This window comes from Chelmon rostratus, chromosome 23, assembly GCF_017976325.1.
Source record: "Chelmon rostratus isolate fCheRos1 chromosome 23, fCheRos1.pri, whole genome shotgun sequence".
Classification (NCBI taxonomy): domain Eukaryota; kingdom Metazoa; phylum Chordata; class Actinopteri; order Chaetodontiformes; family Chaetodontidae; genus Chelmon; species Chelmon rostratus.
Window position 1 is genome coordinate 15461407 of NC_055680.1, and position 17976 is coordinate 15479382.

Sequence of the window (17976 nt, forward strand, 5' to 3'; positions counted from 1 at the left end):
GCTACTTGTATGAATAACCGGTACCAACATTCATGATCCCCTTAGGACTTTCAATCCTGCTCCATCATGCGATTAAAATACCTGCAAGATTAACGACTGATTGATTCCCAACAGCCTCAGCCGTAGTTTGTGCTTAGTGCTAATTCGCAAATGCTAGCATGCTAAACTACAATGGGACACGTCATACCTGCTGAAAAGCATGTTGGCATTGCCATTGCGAGCATGTTAGCATGCTGACGTTAGCATTTAGCTATTAGCATGACTGAAGACTGAACAGTAATTCACAACCTTCAAACAGGACTACATTTCAGGTATTGATCAGTTTATTTAATGAGTGATGCATTTTCTAATCATGTTTGCTTCTTTTTTGCAAACTTGCTATCGCTCGCTATCTGAAATTATGTAGATTTGTGTTATGTGAAAGTCATTTATTGTCTTTGGCAGGAAAATCTGCAAACTTACTAAAGTAAAATATAAAACTTTCTCAAAACTAGCAACAAATCCAAAGAAAACTGACTCATCACCTGTCTGTAAATCTGGATTACTGACTTAACATTTTAATTTCTGGGTAATGAAGCTCTCAGACTTTCAGAAATTAAAGGATCTCTCACTTTTGATACCTCAGCCAGATGTTTCTTTGCTCAGCTTAAACCCAGAGAAAAGAAAGTGTACCCGCGGGATGATAATGTTTGTCGGCATAGCTTGGTTTAGCCTCTGGCCTCGTCTCCGTATACTAATGGAGCAGAAACGTTTCTCCTAATCTTCAGCTCAGTGCAGTGATGTGTACAGGCTTTATCTCCTCACTAACATGGATGAGACACTCCCTACTGGCCCTGTCAAAACTTAATGGACACGCATGCACAGAATCACACGGACCTGCATGCACACACACACACACACACACACACACACGCCTTGTGAAGGCTAACCTTTAATTCTCATATACAAAAGACACTCCTCAATAGCAATTAATCCTTCAGCCAGAACCACCAAAGCAGGGAGTGTGTTTTGGCAAAGGTGCAAGAAAGAAATGAGGCCTACTTTCACTCCATTTGTTGCGGCGAGCGAGCTCGGATCCACTCATGCATGTGTGAACCTCCCCCAAACTTCTGCCAGTGATAGCTGTCATCACACACCCTTTGTCTCTGCCCAGACTCCACCGTCAGCGGTTTCTGTTTAGATGTGTCCTGATTGTATGCAGATGATCTATGACGACCTGCTACGCTTCCTTTTCTCTCATCACAGAACTGAAAGACAATCAAGCGTATATGGACCAAAGTTCTTGGCAGTGGTGGGAGTATGTTTATGCAAATACTCGGAAGAGCTTTACTAGTCCATTTTAGGGGGAAATATTGTACTTTTTACTCCACCTCATTTATTAAACACTTATGATCACATTTCAGATTGAAACATGCATGATTATCTTACACAATATGTTGCATTATTATAGATTAAACTGCCCAACAGTATATAAAGTTTTTACAATCTGCTTCACTTCAACCAGGAACAACATCAACATGCTACTTAAGCCTTAACATGTCAGTCAAAATAGTCTAACATTACATGTTGAATAATAATGAGCACTTTTTGCAGATGATACTGTACTTTTACTTGAGTAGACGTTTGAATGCAAGACTTGTACTGGGACTTTAACACTGCCTGGTGAAGCGAGAGCAGTGCTCAGAATCGCGTTAACCTTTTGGTGACCTTCTTTTCTTGATGAGCAACTGAGATTTTTTTGTCCGTGCTTCTGTTATCGGAGGCAGCGATTAGCCAAGGCCTGATTTCTATTTGTTTGGCGCGTCCGCCTGGTCCCGTCCTCACACACATCTTGTTTTACAAGTATAGCGATGAGCTAAAAATAAATCGCTTTCATTTTCACTTCTACATTGACTCTGTGAAATTCTTTGGTCGTCGTGTTATTGTCTTTTCACAAAGACATAACAAATTCTAACAGTGCTGAACTTATAATTACTATAAAACTACAGCTTCAAATGGGCTATCATAGGAAAGATGGTTCTAGCCACACTTAAGATTTAGATTTGCAATTTGCCAAAATTAAATAAAAATTCCAGGTGCAGAAGTTTATCTGCAAACATGAAGAAATAAATCAAACCTTCAGAAGAAAACAAGACTTTCAGACGTCAGAACTTTTGTCTTTCTTATCGCCTTTGTCAGAAAGTTAAAAAACAGTTCTGGTTGAGCATGATGTGTGTAATTTACTGACATGTTAAAACATTTTTAGACTGCTGAAGCACACAGACTTCAGCGTCTTTCTCAGCTTTAATCACTTCTTAGATTTGACCTCCTAAAGTTGACCTCGGCCTGGATGGAAGCTTGCAACCAGAATGTGGACCGACTGGACCAATGACATGTGCATCTAATTAGACCCATTACGATTCGTCCCCAGATAGACACGTGCAGCCATGAAAGACATGAGTCATCCTCCTCAGGACTGGGCAACATGTTGAGACTGTTGAGATGTGCCTCCATTCTTTCACAAAGAAACTTTGCTTTTCCCGTAAGAGCCCTGTCCTTCCCGCTTGGGTTGAACTAATTTACACACACACACACACACACACACACACACACTGCTATCTTTACTAAGAACAGGGGAATCCACTCATGCATTAACATGAAGGGAACCGCGGTGGAAACAAAAAAAGGTGAGGGGGAAAGACGAGTGAGAAGCAAGAGAAGGAAGACAAAAGGGGTGGGATTCATTAGAAAGCAGAGGTCAAGCGGAAAGAAATTAATAAAAAATAGAAAACAGGGTGAAGGAGTGCAGCTCTGTAATCTCTCTCCCCATCGGTGCTTGTTATAGAGTCATTAGCAGGGCTTTCAGACCGTGACGCTTACAGCCTCCCTGAAGGGTACACACACACTTACATGCACATAACTCAACAGCCTGCGAGCTACATGAGCCTCTCTCGACGTTTCAGTTCCCAAAGATGTCTTATTTGACCCGTGCTGCCCGAAATTACATGGAAGTATTTCTTTTTTTTCAGATGGAAGTGGCTGCCAAACAGGAGGCGTAGCAAAAGGGGAAAGAAACAATTTCCCCTTCGCCCCCAGAGGAATAGCTGATTTAATTTCTCTTATTAGATGTCTTGATATGGTTGAACTATTTATGTAGAAGCTCCACATAAGACCGTGCATGCATTTAGTTTTGTTACATAAGGAGTTGTGTTTCAGCTGCCTCGTCCAGCGGTCTCAGGTTGCTGCAACCCGGGGACAGTCACGCTGTAAGAGTGAGACACCGGTTAGCGAATGTGCAACGCAGCAAATAACGAAGCGCGTACAGAAAACGCAAACGGACGAGCTGAGAGAGAACATAAAAAAAACCATGAAAAATAAGAAATGCGTGCACGCACGAAACGACGGTGCAGCGTCCTGTATGAGAGAGGTGCAGAGAGACTGATGGCTCACCAGAGGACGGCTCGTTTGACTTCACAGCAGCAAGAAGTGACGTGCACGAACGGCCCAAGAGGGCAATAAGAAATAAATACAAGTAATGATGTTCATATGAACTTATAGGAGCAGTCTGCCGTCACAAAAGAGAAAAAACTATAATAATTGTTGTATTAATGACAATATTTCTAGAATCTGCATTTCCTTTAATGTGTCAGGGGTCGCTACATGTATTTATTATAAAATTATTAAAAGGTCTGTAGCAATGTGAGTCTTCTCTCAGGTCATTCCATTCACCAATTCATCTAACTTTTGATCTTCCATTAGATCATCACCCAGAATCTAAATAAAGTATAAAAGGAATTGTTCTTATTGACATACTTGTAGACCAAAACATTGCAAATATGGGACTTTTTCCACTTTCGATCATGTGTAATTGTTCTTGAGGGTCGTCACAATGCAAACGTCATTATAAAATTGAACTTAAATCTGCTCTTAACGGGAACACCTGCAGTTTTAGAGCTGCAGCTTGTTGTTAATATACATCCAGGCAAAGGCAGGATACAATGTGGTCTTTCACTGTGTATATTATACTCTGTCAGTGCAAGATTTGAGGCACCATAATGGGTTTAGAGCCTGTGGTCTACACTAAAAACTCAAACTCGGTTAGCCCTTTACGCGGTGCAGCTTATATCTCCCCCTGGTAATTCTCTGTTTCATGTGTTTGCTCTGTAGGTGCGTAGCCAGGGGGTCACAGAGGAGCTGAAGTGTCTGAGTTTACTGAACGCTCTGGACAAGGACCAGGACATCCCCGACCAGCTGGCCCAGCTGTTCGGCGAGCCCTGCATCAAGCTGGCCGAAGGCATCAAGGCGTACATCTCCAAGGTAGGAACGAAACATTCAGAAGATGCGGAGCACGCGGCGGGAGAAAGACATCCTGTTTTATCAGGACTGATTCATGATGGAATGCCCTAAAACATGATTTATTTTTTAGAATAAATGGCTTTTAATGGCAAATGGCCTCTAGGGTATTAGAATATTGGGACCACGACTGTCCAGTCTTCAGGAGAGTCAGTCTAATAGTAGGGAGGAAACTCACACACACACTCCCATGAAGGAGATGTTCTCAGTTAACAAGCTTTAGGGGCTTTCTTTGAACTGTAGTCTGGATTAAATCAGTCTAGTCGATGTCCTTTTTTTTTGCAGGGCTTCTTCTAAATGGAAAGCAGCAAACAATGCACAACCAATCAGAACGGAGAATTGTACAGTTCATGGGAGGCTGTTTCATAAGAAAAAATTTACAAAATGATGACATCTTAAAAAGGGGAAGAAGGTAAATTAAATGCATTGCTGCCATGCTAACACCCCCCCATACAGTTACCTATTTTATATCTCTGGTAGCTGCTAAAATCCAGACGATATTTTTAAATCCCTAGATTATTATTATCTGCTGGACCGGGCCTAAAGAGCAGATGGAGGCTGGTTTCAGCGCCGTTACAGTCAGCTGAGAAACATCTGCAGGGACTGATGCATGAACTGAACCTCTGGGTGCGACTAATTGGCCGCATTTGTCATCATAACGGGGGAGTAACACTCATCAAACGAATAGACAAACGGCACAGGGCATGTGTGTTGAATTAAGCAAACTGAGACGGACAATCGAGGAGACGTTTTTGTCCCAGAGTGAGAACATCTCTTTGGGAACGCTCGAGTTTACCTCAGACATGCAGCGTGTGCAACAAATGGCTGGAATTATATAGTGATGAGTTTCAGGTCCGTGAACAGATTATGCAGTTGGCTTTTACGAGATGTTTTATGCGACAGTTTGAAGGAAAGGCTTGTATCATTTTTTCTGATTAAAACAAGCAGATGCAGAGGGTTTAAACAATAATAACAATAATAATAATGATAATATATATTCCATAAAAGTAATGTTTCCCACTTTTCCAATATGAACTTTATGGTCTATTTCATCTGCTCAATCATCTCATTTCTTGCCATGAACTTAAGTGTACCCTTGAAACATCATTAAAATGCTGAGAAGACGGTGAGCATTAATCATGTGAATGTGTACCTGTGTTGGAAACAGTAATGTGCTGTGTGATGGATTGAGTGAAACACCTCATTTTTCTGGGTTTGCACCTGCAGCTGCACCTCAGCTGGCCGCTCAGCTTGTTTTCTGCAGACTCTACAGATGAAGAAGTAAAAGTGGCTCACTTAGCTGTGGACCTGTGCACATTTGTAAGCAAAGCCTTTGAGATGTTTTGAGTTTCTGTAGCGACTTTCTGATTCAGGCGGTCAACAATCTATGGTGAAGCCAATCAGTAGGAAGGAGGAGCCTTATTTAATTAACACAGTTCACGTTTCTGTGCTCTGACTTGTGAATACATGAGTCTGTGCTTGAGAGAGTTTTGAGCCGCGGGGTGTTTTTAGGCACATGTTTGGACACACGCTGGCTTTCGGATTCACTCCTGGCTGGGTGTGCATGTGTTTGCACGCTGTTGGATAGAACCAGCTTGGCTTTTATTGGCTTTACCTGCAAAGCTGATGCTTGGTGAACCCGTGCCAGACCTCAGTCAAATACAGGTTCAGTAAATGTGGGCGCTGACTTACAGATGGCTGGATGGATTGCCATAAACTCAAGCGTCACAGTAAAGGTGTCTTGAGTGGTGCCTCCACCCTGTCTGTATCAAACACAGGTGAAACTTGCACTGTGCCCTCTCAGTTGTCTTTTTTTGCCCCCCCATGAGCAGCCACTGCTGCAGCTCCGACTACCAAACCACAATGAACAACTTCCTGTTTTTAGAACACCTGCAGGTACCCGTCCTGTTCGCTGCCTCACGTCTCTCCTCGGTGAGCTGTTGGCAAATGTAGGTTCATTGTTTCGGGGCAGCTGTGGTTCAGGTGTGTGCTGAAAACAATGTCTTTAGCCAAACACTCCACCCTCGGGGCACCTCTCCATCTGTTTCAACCGAGTTCAGTCGCTTGGCATCAATAAGCGGGATGTGATCGAACAGATGCTAGTATCTTTGTTTTGTACCAAGATGGGAATTTATACTGCGTATTGCAAATAAAGAGACGGAGCGTGTCGTGTGCTGTACAGACTGCAAAGCCCCTTCGAGGCAAACTGTGATTTTTGACTCTGGGCTATGATTTAAGTTTGACTTGATTAGATATAAATATGCGTTTTTACACAGAAAAACAACACAGTCCGCTAGCATCAATAGCTCTTGTATGTATGGCTTCCTCTGGGCTCAAAAACGTGGGAGTCACATGGCTAAAAAAAGTGCTCACAGATACAAACATACACCAATTAAACAAGTCACATTGCTTTTGCCCATAGACGCCCGCTGTGAGCGCACGGATTGTGACTGACACACATTTAGGTCAGACTCCCCTCAGCGTATATGTTGAATCAGCATGAAAACAGCAGTGAGCTGTCGTTCGACAACCCCCCCGTCGCCCCCTCGCACACCCACCCACACACACAGTCATTCATAAGCCCACTGAGTCGCCCCATTGATATAAGTCATCTTCTTGCAGACATAGCCGAGAGGACCTTTCCCACTTAAGTCTGAATGTCTGGACGCTTACAGCGGTATATCTTCAGCCCCCTCATTTCCTACCGCCTGCACACAAACACGCACACAAACCACCGTCTGCTTTTGTTCAAGCCCCTCTTCTCGTCCTTTTTTTCTTCTGGTCCGGTCTCTCTTTCTGGCCCCATCGGCGTCTTTGTTTTTGCTCTTTACCTCCCACCTCCCACCTCCTCGCCCTCCCTCTCTCTGCTCTACTTGTACGATACAATCGGAAGGCGCTGCCTCTGCGGTCCTCATTGGACGGGAACAGGAACAGTCTAGTCTCTCCTCCAAACGAATGAGTAACACATCCAAACAAATTTAACATCCCATTATCCTTTTCCGAACACTCACAAACGTGGACGCACGTATTGTCGAGCTAATCCAAATCCCAGTCATTTCCATGTCAGCACTTGTGTTTTTTGATGCATTTGAACTCCTATCTGCTCCAGTGGAGCGTCTTGGCGGCTAACAGCTCTCCAACCTCGGTGATTCCTGCAAACACCGTGTTGTGTTCTTCGTCAGCTTGCGTCACTGGATTTGAGTTTTTTGGTTTTTTTTTAAAAAAAAGAAAGGAGTCGTTGGGTTGAAAAAGCCAAAATAGTGGTTGGATCGAGCTGGCAGACCAGGCAGGCGCCATCCCTTTCCTTGTAAAATGCTTCAGTGAAAGTACTGGAGATCCAGATTTTAAACAATCTCGCTATAATAGCTTTTTACATTTCACACAGATGAATACTGAGGCTGGACAGCAATTATACAGTTTGAATTACACTAGTTTTATAATGTTGAGCTATGCATGATCTGCGTGGCAATCAGGGTCATCCTGGCCTCAGTACTTTTTTCTTTAATGTCAGACAAATATTGAGGTGAATTTATATCTGAAGCTAAAACCTCATCTAGAGGCACTGCATTTAGCCTAAAATACTCAATTAGGAGCAGAAACATAAGCCTAGCTTGAATCACCTCACCTCATTCCTGTTGGTATTTTTAAGACACATTAAGAGAGAATTATCCAGAGGTGTGAGAAGGAGCTAAAGATCTCTGTGGTGCAGGACTAAAAATCATTAAAAACTCAGACCGCTACGAGGATGGCGAGGCCTGTCGTCTGTCTTCATCGATGGCTGATAAGCTGCTGGTGGTACTTTCGAGGCTGGAGGGAGATTTTCCTTACTGCTCTCAGAGGTCGTTTCTCTTGCTAAATGATCGATTTGCTGAGGCCTGTATCTCACGTGGTCTGGTTCGCTGGACTTGGCTTTGAACCGGCATTCCTTTTCTGCTTCTTTGCTCTCCCCGGTTGGCATCTGACCATCGTGGCAGAGCGAGCAACCTTCAGCACAAAGGGAATGATCCTATTGCTACACCACCACAGGCCAGACAGCCTGTTTTTCTGGACCACAGATCAACAGGCCACAGGTTTGAATGCCCAGATTTGTTGGCATTTAAAGGAAGAGTTTGACATTTTGGGGAAGGCTTTTACCAACTTTCTTGCCAAGAGGAACAGTCCACGAGAAGACCAATCTCTCAGATCTGTCCATTCAGTATGAAGTTAGCTTAGTTTAGCATAAGAGCTGTAAGCAGGGGGAAACAGCTAGCCTGGCTCTGTCCAAAGGTGCAAAAGATCGACCCTCTAAAACTCAGTAACATGTTCTGTCTCATTTGGTTAATCTTTATCATGATCCAAATGTATAAATGACAACTTTGGTTTTAACTGCGGTGACCTTTGTTTCTCCCTGCTGCCAGGATTTTATCCTAAGCTAAGCTGACCGTCGGTTTCTCTAAAAGATAATCAATCATGTTTGAAATATTCAGGCGGTGGTTTAAAAACACTTACTGCTGCTCCTTAGTAGTGATTCTGTTTCCTGTCTGAGCTGCCATCTTTGATTTGGAAACAGAGGCTTCAGGGATCCTGGAAATACTTTCAGAACAACGCTAAGTGTTATAAATCTGTGTTTTTTCAACCATCGTCGGTTAATTATCTTTTAAAGAAACCAGTGGTTAACTCTGTGACCATCTCCTGGCTCCAGCTTCATACAGATATGAGTGTGATCAGTGGGCTCTCTCCCCAAAACTGTTCCTTTAACCCTGAAAAACCAGAAGTTACGACTGGATCTGTGTGTGCTGGGCAGGTGTAAATGTGCAGCAGAGGGCCACTGGGTTAACAGAAGCAGCATTGCTGAGGACAAATATGGGTCAAGTGTGATCACAGTTGCCTGTAAAGGCCTGTTGCTGCAGCTTGTTGGTGTCTGGAAGGCGTTCCAGCTGTTGCAGCTAACAGGTGCTGAGAGGAGGCGCTGATCACGGCTCCTTACTGAAATCAGCTCCCTAAACGGGTCACCAAGGAGTTTTTAACTGGATTTGAAGCAGTCTCGATTTAATACTGACACCTCCATATGACCTGCATATGCACGTCGTTGCTGGATCAAGATCTTTACGCCATGAGGCGATAGAAATAAATCCCGCTTTTGTCCACAGGGGTCGCCAAAATCAAGACAAAATGAGCATTCCTTGCAGTTGCTTTGAAGCAATTTTATCCAGTGCTCTTTTGCAACAAGTACAAATATTTTTGACTTATGGTGTGAATGCTAAACCCTTAGCGATAGCAGGATCATGTAGCAGTGAACTGTATCAAATTCAGAGGAAAAAGAAGTAAATGTTATGAAGACAGGTTTTCACAATGGGCTGGATTAAGATATCAGATATCTGACAGGTCAAAAACAAGTCTTAACTACCCACATAAATGCAGGAAACTTCAGTAATATGTTGGAGAATTCACTCGCGCACACAGTCTTTGTGCCGTTCAGCTCTGGCACACAATCCAACAAGTCCAAAGAACAGATGCTCGGATTCGGTTCACTGATAAACTATGCGGTTTGGATGCGCGCTCTGCCTCACACCTCATGTCAATTACACAAAAAAATGAAGAAGACAAGTGGTGAGTGTGAGAGGGGCAGAGTGTTGAGGATGAGGCGAAGAGGAACGATTGGACTACTGGGAAAAATAGATGAAAAAGAGGAGCTTTAGCTCAGTTTTGGCTGCAGTTTATCTCCTGGAAATCATTATGAGATGCATTCCGCATGTAGATTCCTCTGCGGGGCACACATGCACAGAAACTTAATGGGATCAGTAAGTGATTATGACGATGATGGTGATGATGTGACAAATATGAGTGAGAGTGGATGACGGAGGAAGATAATGACGACGGTGGTTTTAGCGTGGGATGATGAGGATGGCGACGAGCTCGTAGTGCGGAGTGATGGATGGGAGGGTGCCGAAAGACGCCGGGGGGACTAATGGAAACAGCGTTTGAAAGGGAAAAAAAAAAAAAGGAGGGAGGACGGGAGAGGGAAAGAAGCTATTAACAAACCCAGCTGGACCGGAACAAATCAAAAAGAAAGAGATGAGAGACGTGGAGGAAAGTGAAGATGCTGGGGAAGAAGAAGAGAGATGAGAGTAAGCTAATGAGCAGGAAAGCAAAAAATATATATATCACAATGAGGTTTTAATTAACAACACTATGGAGAAAAAAAAAAGAAGGGCTGAGTTAAGGTCAGAGCAATGTTTGAGCCCCCAAATAAGAGTCCCAAAGTTGAAAGGAAATGAATAATACATGGGACCACACTGGCTTCACATGTTTCAGCTCGTTACTAACAAATCACAACCACGCACCAGATTATCAAATGCTTTCAAACCATTTAAGGACTTGGATTGATTTTGTTCCCCTTTTAGGAAGCCTCGAGCTTCAGACCGTTTCATTAAATCAACTTGCAGACACTTCACTGGGGTGTGTGTGAGCCATCGGCAGTTAGTCAGCTCATTCTTACACCGCCGGAGTCATTCAATCTTCTGTTCTTGGCGAGAATGAAACCCAGAAGACAAGCTGGGAGGAAGCTGATGTGACTTTTATGACAAAGAGGATTGTCAGCCAATGTCATAAAAACATAATTGACATAAAATGTTCAATGTGATGGGCTGTTAAAGGAGAAGTTCACATGTTTTCAAGCTTGTCTCATTATGAACGTTGAAAGAATGATTCATCCTGTCCATCACAGCCACAGCTATAATTAGCCAAATCAAGATCTCGCAAAGTTTAGTCCAAATTCGCCTCCTTTTGTTCCTATTCTTCACTGCGGCTCTGCAAGGTCCAGAGAAATCCAGACGATCGGGCCAACGCAGACTGACGAGGCCTCATGTTAGTGGTGAACAAGAGAATAAAATGTCTCATGATGATTTTTTAATCATACACTGTGTAGAGGCAAAAGACGAGGAAGAAATATTTAAATAAATGTAAAAAAAAGCGTATAGCTTCATTGTATTTGACACCATGTGAGTCCTTAACTCAACTTTAAAGCACAACGCTGATGATTTTGCACACTTAGGGTCATCAGCTACAAATCAGATATACTTTGCATTCCCTCTGAAGATTTTTCAAAGCACATAAGTGTTTAAATTGATTTGCATCTTGTCTTGGCAGTCACTCCTAATTCCATTATAGCATAAAAAAAAACAACTCGCAGACACTTGAAACTTGCCTGAGATATATTTTATCCGTCACGGCAGACAACTATTTGGCGTATTTTTACATTATTATAGCAGGGTGAAAGCCTTTGTGAGCGGAAACCGTTTTGTAGACTTGCATTACATTCGGGGCTTAAAGTAAACTGGAGAAAATCGAAGCCAGGAGTGAGTTCGCCAGATGTGAAAAAGCTTCCTCAGCAGCTTCCTGCGTGAAAATAATGTAAATATCTGTGATTTTAAGTCTGCAACTCTGCAGAAAGGACTCCACGTAGGGTGGAAAATCATCATGTATCGTACAATGATCTGCAATAACGGTAAGTACAAGCCGTTTAAAGTTAATGGGGTGCGCTGCGGAAACCAGTGGGGGCTTAAGGAAAAGAAAAGAGACAGGAAGAGGAAGACGGTGAAGCTGTGCTTTCATGGAGATTCCTTTTTTTGGTCTCGATGATCTCCGTCTGGAGAACCAGCCAACCGCCACCAGCTCGTACGAGAACACGTACGACACACACATTCGCTCCCGCACATGTAAACTTATCGCGCCGTCCTGCTCGCGGCAGCCATGTTTAACGTGAATGATCTAAAGCGCGACAAGCGAAGTTACAAGGGAGCACGAAAGGCTGGAAGACGGCGGGGGAGGAGGAGCGCAGGGGGGATTTCCGATGGCATGTGTGCTGAGCTCAGGTATTCGAGTGCACGGCTTTCAGCCAAACTTGAGACCAGAGTAACTCTCCTCCGCTCGTCCACCCTGCTGCTTTCAGTTTAGCACACAGCGCTGTAACATCTGCACCTGCTGAAACAAACTGCCAACACGTCAGCTCCCAGCTTCCAGTTGCCGTGATGGATAACGCTGGGAGGAATTGCTATTATTGCCTGCTCTAATGCTCTCTCCTGAGCTGTGATGTATCTTAACCATTACTCTTTCTGAAATTATGATGATGGCTGCACGTCTGACTGAAAGGACGCTCAGCTTTCGTTTTGTCTTGCTGTCAGTCCGCTCTGACTGGCTCTCTGGTTATCCTAGTTTCCCATAAATAACTGACTGTGTGCAAACAGCTAGATGCTACAGTGGATGAACTGCAGTTATTTTGTTTGAAGAATAATGTTTTTACTTCCTCCAGTTGAGGTCAAAGGGTGAGAAGAGAGTTTCCCAGCACAGAACAGGGATTTACCTTCCCTTTTAAATAGGCCAGGCTTTGACAAGGCTTAGAAGGAGCGGCTGAAGCCCAAGCCGGGCCTGCTCTTGGCCCGGTGGATTTACTGAGAAAGACTTTTATGCCTGTAATGATCAGGATTTTGTCTGCAGGGTGCTGAGATTTGTGTCTCGCAGTAATAATGTTGGATGAGAACACCAGCTGATTGTAAATGTAAAAATGAGGAAAACGACTGAGTTACAAAGGTCACTATCGGCCTCCGAAACAGCAAAACAGTCTCACCTCACCGTGCATTTGCTGCTAGTCACATGAGCTTTTGACCATGTCACATGAGCTTCATCATCATGGGCCAACAGGGGACGAGGAATATTTAAAGTGCTCTGAAAAAAATGAGATTTTTTTACACATTTCCGTGACAGACAGACAAAATCATCCGCTACGATCAAAGTGCCACTCAATGGACCTTGAGGTGAAACTGTTCAGTCAACAGAGGAGAATATCGTGTGTTTGCATTGGCTCTGTCTGAGAAAGGTCTGAGAAAAAGGCAAAAAAAACCCAGCTGTTTCAAGTTTTTTGGAGCTTTTAGCAATTAATCTTGATCAGACTGGTGACATGCAAGCTCACTTACTAGCTTTTTCCAGGGCTTTCAACTGTATTACATGGTCTTCATCAGCACCAGCAAGTATTTTCAAGGACAGGAATCAACTTTGATGCTTAACTTTTTGGAATAGAAGTCCGGAAAGTGCTATGGGTGAAAACACAACAGCTCACACGTCACATGACCCGGCTCCCTGAGCGCCAAGACAACACCACCCGCTGATGAAGACCATATGACGTGTTTGAAAGCTCCTAATAAAGATGTCAAGTGAACAGTGAGTTGGGAAACTTCTATTTGCGGGTTCAAGAATCAACTTCAAAGCTTAACTAAATAAGTTCATAAAGTGCATTTCTATGATTCAATCCAAGAACAGATTTTTTTTTGCTTGTTATATTTATCATATGTAATATAAAATGATCATAATAATAATAAAAGACAAACAATAAGAAGCCGTTTTATTTGTACTTTTCACCGTTGACCTTCATGCTCCCGCGAGTTCTTTCCAAAGGTCACCCTCTTTGAAGAGGGACCAGCTCCACTGGTCCCTCTTTGTCTAGCATGGATGCATTGTGGTGCCATATCTCTAAATCTGCTCCGTGTCGAAGCACTGATGTCATCGCAAATATTTGGCTTTTGACTGCTGATACAAAACAGCTGTTTTGACATCACTGGTCAGGGTGGGGACAGGCTTGCAACAGGCCTCGGAGTCCTATCCTTCGGAAAGCAGCGCACCATCCGATTCAGTGTTAAAGTATTCTCTGAGGCCGAATGATGTCCTTTGAGCTCTGTAATGAAGGAAGGCATTTGGATGTGGAAGGTTCAGTTCAAGCGTTGGCGCCTTTGTGCCACAATATTTAATTATTGATGAATAAAAGATAAAAAAAAGCATCTCAGTCTTATTTTATCTTATTTTCTTATTTTCACATAGTCAAGACTTGTCCCTTGTTTGCTGTATGAAAGGCCTTTGTGCTGTCAGAGACACATGACTCCGTCATTTATCGCCGTCTCATTACCTTTATGCGTAAAACTCATGAGTTCAAGCAAGACTTTGGCACTCAAATGATTCTTAGAAAAATTTCCCAACATGAAATCAATGAGCCCATGCAAGAGGCAGCATCAGTCGGTGCAGCCTCTCAAAATCAATGAACAATCGGCGATGCTTATTATTAGCTTGACAGTGTTGATGAATGGCCAGCAGTTGACCAGTCTTCAGTTTGACTGTGTGATGAGCACAAAGATAATAGTGTTTGCCTTCTCTTGTTACTTGTTTCCATTTTTAATAACAGTTCCCCAAAGTCGACTCACCGTGAGGCATCTTACTGCTCTTACTGAACCTTGACTGCTCCTTCTGTCTCTGTGACGCCTACTTGTCTTATGGGTCTCACAATAGGTGCGTTGCTCCACATTGAGATCTATATGTGGTAATGTGTTTTTAATAGTTTCTGGACAAGAAAGGCGTATGTCACTGAAGAAATAAATATGTATATGGGGCTTTGGATGCACAGCAACAATACTTGTTTGTAGGATCAATTCATTGTTAGTTTAAGTGTTTGAGTTGGAATTTTTGATAGCAAGAAAAATCTAAAATATGACATATATCTCATAAGCTACTATGACGCTGTGATGTACATTTGTCCAGTGGCGGGCACGGGGGGGCGACTGCCCCCCCCCCCCCCCCCTTGTGGCCCAATTGTTGAAAAATGCATGCTAAAGTGCCTCCTGGGAGCCAAAACTCGCATTAAAGTGCCCTCTTGGGAGCCAAAATGCGCGCTAAAATGCCCTCTTGGACACCAAAATGCAGGCTAAAGTGCCCTCTTGGAAGCCAAATTGCATGCTAAAGTGCCCCCTGGGAGCCAAAACTCGCATTAAAGTGCCCTCTTGGAAGCCAAAATGCGTGCCAAAGTGCCCCCTGGGAGCCAAAACGCACATTAAAGTGCCCTCTTGGACGCCAAAACGCGTGCTAAAGTGCCCTCTTGGACACCAGAACGCGTGCTCAAGTGAAGTCCTTTTCGCCCCTGCCCTTCAAAAAGTCTGTGCACGCCACTGCATTTGTCTGCTTTCTAAATATAAAGATGTAGTGTTTGGTAAAGTGACGGATATGCTTTCTCTAAATGTAGGTTTAACTACCTCATCGTACACCAAAACTGACCAAAAGTCGGTCGCCTCTCTCTTTTGTAACGGCGAAGAGGCGACGGGAGGAGTGACGTGACCGTTGCTTATTTAGAGTGACGAACTCGTGGTCTGATAGGGGGTTTCTTCCTGAGCAGCACTTCCTTATCTCATTCTGCTCTACGGTTGGCTATTCAAAAGCAAATGTCAGTCACTGACATGTTGTGTGCACACACACACACACACAGGGAGGGGTGGAGGACTGCAGTGTTGTTAGCGATTTCCAGCTGATACACAAACACAAAAGACCTCTGTGTCTGGCGTCGACCACCCTCCCTCTCCTCATTCACCCTCATTCCTGTCCAGCAACCCCCGAAAATTCCTCCGTGTCTGCATCCCGATTCCTCCTCTGTGAAACGGCTTCTTTAGCATCGGTTATTTATTGAATGCAACAGACAAGAAGCTTCAGCGCTGTCACGATATGTGCATTAAATTCTACATGCCTCATACCATCTTTGGGAAGTTTCCCCAAACCCGAAAGCTCCTGTGGGATGACCTTCACCTGTTTTAAGTCTATGCGCAGCACATTCTCAGAGCACTTCCAAACTCATATATTAAAGCTCACAGTCAGCATTCCTGCAGCACCTGTGCAGCTTTAACTTGTCCATAAAGCCTGATGAGACTTTGCTTCTCCGTATCAACATTTTCCCTCGTGTGGGGAGCGATGCACCAGCCGATTTCCCACTACCTTCATTTCCAGCAAAACATTGTAAACCACGTGGGAACAAATGCAGAAAGGAGTCAAAAGCTTAAAAAATTAGAGGGCGCAGGGTTCAAGAGTGAGAGAGGGAAAACAAGATTGAGATTATTCTCGGTGAAACCTGACGATGCTCATGCGCACATGAACAAACATCAGCGCCGTAACACACTTACTGCACTGTGGACAGTTTTATGATGATCTGTTTAACGACATATTTTGATGGAAAACGGTCACACGGCAGAATCGATTCATTGCACTAGAATTGCCATGATCAGTGGATTAGCTTGTTGGTGGTGGATTTAATACGTGTTACATCACATTGCGTAGATTTTTTTGCATTGATGAGCTTCGGCACACAAATGTGAACTTTGAGGCAACAGCGAGACAGAGAGTCCAAAGCGGAGGAAGTTATCGTAGCTTATTCGATAACCTCCTCTGCTGATCACCTGCTCCACTAATGAGGCGTTGTTTGCAGACAGTTATGACACAGCTGATGGTACAAACACATCTTTTAAATAAACTAAGTGAACTTATTGTGGAATGTCCCGTTAGCAAACAAGCTAATAAGCTTGCTAACTGTCATTTAGCAAGCAGCACAGTAACTTTTCATGGAATAAAATGATGTACAAAATGTCAGGGAGGACTAAACTGAAACGCTATTATGACTAAATAGTGCTAGCATGTTAGCTGTTAGCTTAGGAGCTACAATCGTTACTCAACAAGCCCTATGAGTCAAGCTCCGGAAGCAAATATTTCCCTTTCTGTTGTGATCAGGCCTCAGGTGTAAAACTTATAAGTAAACTTATTTCTTAGAAATGTTAACAAAATCCTTATTCACTCCGAGGCGGTTAAAAGCGTCTTTGTGTTTTATTTTTTCCACCACTGTTTTATTTTGGAGTCCTGTTCTATCGCCTGCTTTTATGGCCGCAGTTTCATGTTTAAAATAGAAAAAAAATGTGGGGGTTTTTTTCTGGTAAATTTTGGAAGTTTAAACAGGCAGCACTGCTCAGATAAACCTTAATAAGGATGAGAAGCATCAAGTCAATAAGTGCCAAGCATCTGCATATTTGGACATGGAGCCTACAGACCAAACATTGTTGAAACATGGCTTCCAGCTTCCATTAAAAACTCAAAAAAAACTTTTAACAGTAGGTCTGTTGGCATAAACAGGCCCAACATTGTCGCTGATAAAACATACTGTCGGCTTTGTTGCGACCCTGAAACTGTGACATGTTCATCATATCTGATGGAGTCATGGCTTCATTAGCGCAATCAAGGATTTTTTTGTTGATTGGGTTTTATTGCATTTCCTTCCGGGGAAACGTAAAGTCCCTACAGAACACCCTTGGCTGCAGGAAGAGCTTCTGTGAATCCTTAAAGTGTTGGGTTCATGTTTAATATCATCTCTTGACCACGCCGTCTTCTTGGCGCGGCCTTTTATCTCTTTTTTATTTATAACCGTTCCCTAGATGCGCGCCGGTTTTCCCGGACCACAGTCTGCCCCAGCTGTCAGCGTGAAAGATAAAATGGAAAAGCTGGAATAAACACAACTGTGAGACAAAAAGGATAAACACACAACTGCGATGAAGTCATCGCACTGTCAGCAAAAAGCCTGAAGCCTCGCTGGGTGTTTGATAAACGCGTCCGTTTTGACAGTCTAAACAGTCGGTTTGAGCCTCGCCACCTTGCAGGTTTTGGAAAGACTCACTTCTTCTTTTTCTTTTACAGTTTAGTCAAAGGAAGTTGTGCTGTTTAGCATCTTTAGAGACAATTCAGTGTGAACCACAAACAGCCGAGTCTGAGCCAAACTCTCAGCGTCTCTGTTGACCTGCCAGATGTAGCAGATGGGCGGAG

The 17976-nt window shown here is 43.4% G+C and overlaps 1 protein-coding gene across 1 annotated transcript in view; it reads left to right on the plus strand.

Moving 5' to 3' along the window:
- Nucleotides 1-17976, plus strand: part of tnfsf10l (TNF superfamily member 10, like) — a 56138-nt gene that overhangs the window by 22191 nt on the left and 15971 nt on the right. The window contains exon 2 of the mRNA XM_041965347.1: nt 4147-4296. Coding sequence (XP_041821281.1) covers nt 4147-4296 — 150 coding nt within the window. The remainder of the gene's footprint in view (nt 1-4146; nt 4297-17976) is intronic.